General features: G+C 38.6%; 1 protein-coding gene across 1 annotated transcript; it reads right to left on the minus strand.

The window, feature by feature from the left end:
• Positions 1 to 355: 355 nt before the first annotated feature.
• Positions 356 to 1,048, minus strand: LOC141685670 (uncharacterized). Its single transcript, XM_074490762.1, has one exon. It carries the CDS (start codon positions 1,046 to 1,048, stop codon positions 356 to 358), a length of 693 nt encoding a protein of 230 aa, XP_074346863.1.
• Between the last annotated feature and the right edge of the window lie 278 nt (positions 1,049 to 1,326).

The raw sequence follows: 1,326 nt of genomic DNA on the forward strand, positions 1-1,326 counted from the left end.
TATCTTCCACCTTAATCTTTAATTGATGATATCCTAATCTTAAATAGTTCTTCGAGAAACAAGTAGCTCCCTTTAGCTGATCAAACAAGTCATCAATTCGTGAAAGAGGGTACCTATTCTTAATAGTCAACTTATTCAATTCACGATAATCAATACATAATCTCATGCTTCCATTTTTCTTCTTGACGAACAGCACTGGTGCTCCCCACGGGGAAACACTCGGTCGAATAACTCCTTTGTCTAACAATTATTGCAATTGCGTCGCTAGTTCCTTCATTTCAATGGGCGCCATTGGATAATGGGCTTTTGAAACTGGTTCTGTTTCAGGAGCCAAATCAATCATGAATTCAATCTCTCAATCTGGAGGTAGTCCCGGTAATTCATTAGGAAACACGTCAAGAAACTCTTTAACCACAGGAATGTCCTCAATATTTGTGGATTCCTTCTCTACATCCTTCACATGAGCCAAGTAAGCTTCGCATCCTTGTCGTAACAATCTTCTCATCTGAATTGCTATTAGAAACTTTTTATCTTGCCTCTTTCCTTTGAATATCACTTTAGCTCCATCCTTGGTTCTCAATTTCACTTTCTTATTTTTATACTCGATTTGCGCATTGTGGTTTTCTAACCAATCCATTCCGAGAATAATGTCGAATTCTTCTAACTTAAACGGAATTAAGTCAGCAGAAATGTGCCGACCTTCTATAACGATATCGCAATTTGGACAAATTCTATTGGCAGTAACACTTTCCTGATTTGCTACTTCTATAATCAAGTTAGATTCCAAAGGGTACACAACACACTTTAGTCTATCAACAACACTTTCAGAAATAAATGAATTAGTAGCTACAGAATCCATTAATACTTTGGCTTCTACTGAATTTATAGCAAGCATACCTGCTACCACATTCGTATCATGCACCGCATCTTTTATCGTCATATTAAACATCCATGCCCTTGGCTGAACTGTTTGTGCTGATGGAGGCGGTGGTCCAGCAATCCTAAGAACATTTGGCTTCTGTACAGGCTCCTTGCAATTCCTTGCCATATGGCCAACTTTACCACACTTAAAATAAGTCAACTCCAGCTTTCCCGAACTACTTGTGCATTCAGATGAATAATGTCCTTTTTGGTTACACTTGAAACACGTCACGTTGAGCTTATTGCATCTTCTGGGGTGCCTCTTTCCGCACATCTTACAATCCTGAATCTGGTGTCTATTGTCCTTTGCAGGTTGACCGGTTTTCTGAAAACGATTCTTTTGATTCCCATTTCCAGGCTTAAACTTCTAGAATTTTTTATTGCACTTCCCACATTCTTTCCAAA

The sequence above is a fragment of the Apium graveolens genome, chromosome 9 (genome assembly GCF_009905375.1).
Source record: "Apium graveolens cultivar Ventura chromosome 9, ASM990537v1, whole genome shotgun sequence".
Lineage (NCBI taxonomy): Eukaryota > Viridiplantae > Streptophyta > Magnoliopsida > Apiales > Apiaceae > Apium > Apium graveolens.